The sequence below is a fragment of the Perkinsus marinus genome, assembly GCF_000006405.1.
Source record: "Perkinsus marinus ATCC 50983 genomic scaffold scf_1104296958686, whole genome shotgun sequence".
Classification (NCBI taxonomy): Eukaryota; Perkinsozoa; order Perkinsida; family Perkinsidae; genus Perkinsus; species Perkinsus marinus.
The window spans coordinates 200,361-202,104 of NW_003206671.1; the positions used below are offsets into that span (position 1 = coordinate 200,361).

The 1,744-nt window shown below is 51.8% G+C and overlaps 1 protein-coding gene across 1 annotated transcript in view; it reads left to right on the forward strand.

Moving 5' to 3' along the window:
• Window positions 1–625: 625 nt before the first annotated feature.
• The window catches only part of Pmar_PMAR028194 (RAD50 DNA repair protein, putative), a gene marked incomplete at both ends in the record, with an annotated part of 2,763 nt that continues 1,644 nt past the window's right edge, over window positions 626–1,744 (forward strand). Inside the window, 7 exons of the mRNA XM_002774144.1 lie at window positions 626–704; window positions 823–939; window positions 991–1,127; window positions 1,202–1,267; window positions 1,315–1,394; window positions 1,496–1,580; window positions 1,628–1,718. Coding sequence (XP_002774190.1) covers window positions 626–704; window positions 823–939; window positions 991–1,127; window positions 1,202–1,267; window positions 1,315–1,394; window positions 1,496–1,580; window positions 1,628–1,718 — 655 coding nt within the window. The remainder of the gene's footprint in view (window positions 705–822; window positions 940–990; window positions 1,128–1,201; window positions 1,268–1,314; window positions 1,395–1,495; window positions 1,581–1,627; window positions 1,719–1,744) is intronic.

The following is a 1,744-nucleotide window of genomic DNA, read 5'->3' on the forward strand; positions in this document are numbered from 1 at the left end:
GGGCGCTTGAGGAAGGGGTGGAAACTCTCAGAGAACGAAACGTGAGTGGATACTGTTATTCTATCGAACCGCAGGCCGCCCCGCCCGACGTGTTCTTGTTGGGTTTGTTCACTACGGCATGGTGTGGCTTATAGGTGCAGACCCGAGCAATGCGAGTCGATGCAGGAGAAGCAGCTAACGCTCATGAGCTGATGGTTATGAGACAACAGGAATTGGATCATAAGCTGGCGACGTTGAAGGATCGAGGACTTGTGAATGGGGATGCATCACAAGGTAAGGAATCCTTACCGCATCCTTACTAAGGATGTCCATCGTCTCCAGCGGGAGCTGACGCGAAATTGTTACTGGACCCCTGTTCTTACTACTTGCCGTGGATAATCGCATTCTAATCTTCGATGGTTCATTTATAGTCTCCTACTTCATCGTTTGCTCGTGAGAGTTCTACTCGCGTGGCTGGAGCTGCTCGAAGAATATCTAGTTCTGATGACATTGTCCATCATCTGTCCGGAGGCGCGTCGTGCAGCCTCGTGTCTTTGGACGATGTCACCACGCCGACACTGGTGGTGAATGTTGCCGAAGAGACATGTGTGGTGTAGGTACGCTTCTGGAGTGTTTGCAGTCCTCAATGGTGGAACGGGTCAAGGAGTCACGACGAGCGCTTGAGGCTTGTCGAACCGAAGAGGAACGAGCGGAACAAGAACTAGGTGAGATGGGAATCAGCCTCAATCACGACGGTCTTGCACTGCGCGCTGTTCCATCGGCCACATCAGGGCTTTCGGTCGGTCTCGCCCATGAGCTTCTCACTGCTTGTGCTATTTTCAGCACGGAGGGAGTCGCTCTGTCAGAACCAGCGACAAGTACTGCAAAGCCTCGAGTTCAAAAGCTCCACGCTTGAACGTACGAAGGCGAATTCCGGTCAGATGCTCTCAGAAGCAAAAGGTGATTGCGCTGAAGCCAGAGCAGTCGAGAAAGCATCTCAATCGTTTTTAGAAACAGAAAGAGAGATAAGTGAAGTGGAACGTAAAATTGCCTCCACGAGCAATAATGCTGAGGCATCGGCTCGCCTCCAGGAGATCGAGCAAGCTCTTCGGAAACTGATGATAGAAAAAGGCGAGAATCAGCGAGAAGTGAGCCAACTGTCCTGAGGGGAATGCTCGATTGCAGTTGCCCGAAAGACCAAAATGGTGGTCCCTAATTTTAGTTGGCACGAGCGTTGGAATCTGTACAGAGGCTCAATCAAGACAGTGGTGTCGCAACAGAGGCTGAAGTGAGAGCTCAGGGCAACTCTCTCCGCTGAGGGTCGTGGATGAATAGGTCCTCAGCCGCAATGTTGAGAGTCTTCGATTGACCATGCAGAGGATTATAACCGAGAATCCGGGGTTGGATTCAACCAGGTGAGGAAATTTTTTCCTGTTCTCGCTCGGCGTTTCTGAGTCCCTTATTGTTGTAAGCCTAGTACTACTGATGGAGTAGCTTGTTTCGCTACCTGTCTCAGCCCCCGAGACGCTGAACAAATCCTGCACCGTTCTATTGAAGCCGCTCGGGCTCAGAAGGACTCTGCGGGAGCCAAGCAGAAAGAAGTAAGATCAGCTGTGACCTTAGTCGGACCGATTCACGCTCACTTGAGGCCATTTCGACAAGGGCAGCTGCTTCGGCTAGAGTGGAGCTCGAGAGAGGGCAACTGAAGGACGCTGAAGACCAGCTGAGTATCTACCAAGGTGAGCGGAGGTCTTTCAATTCGGCG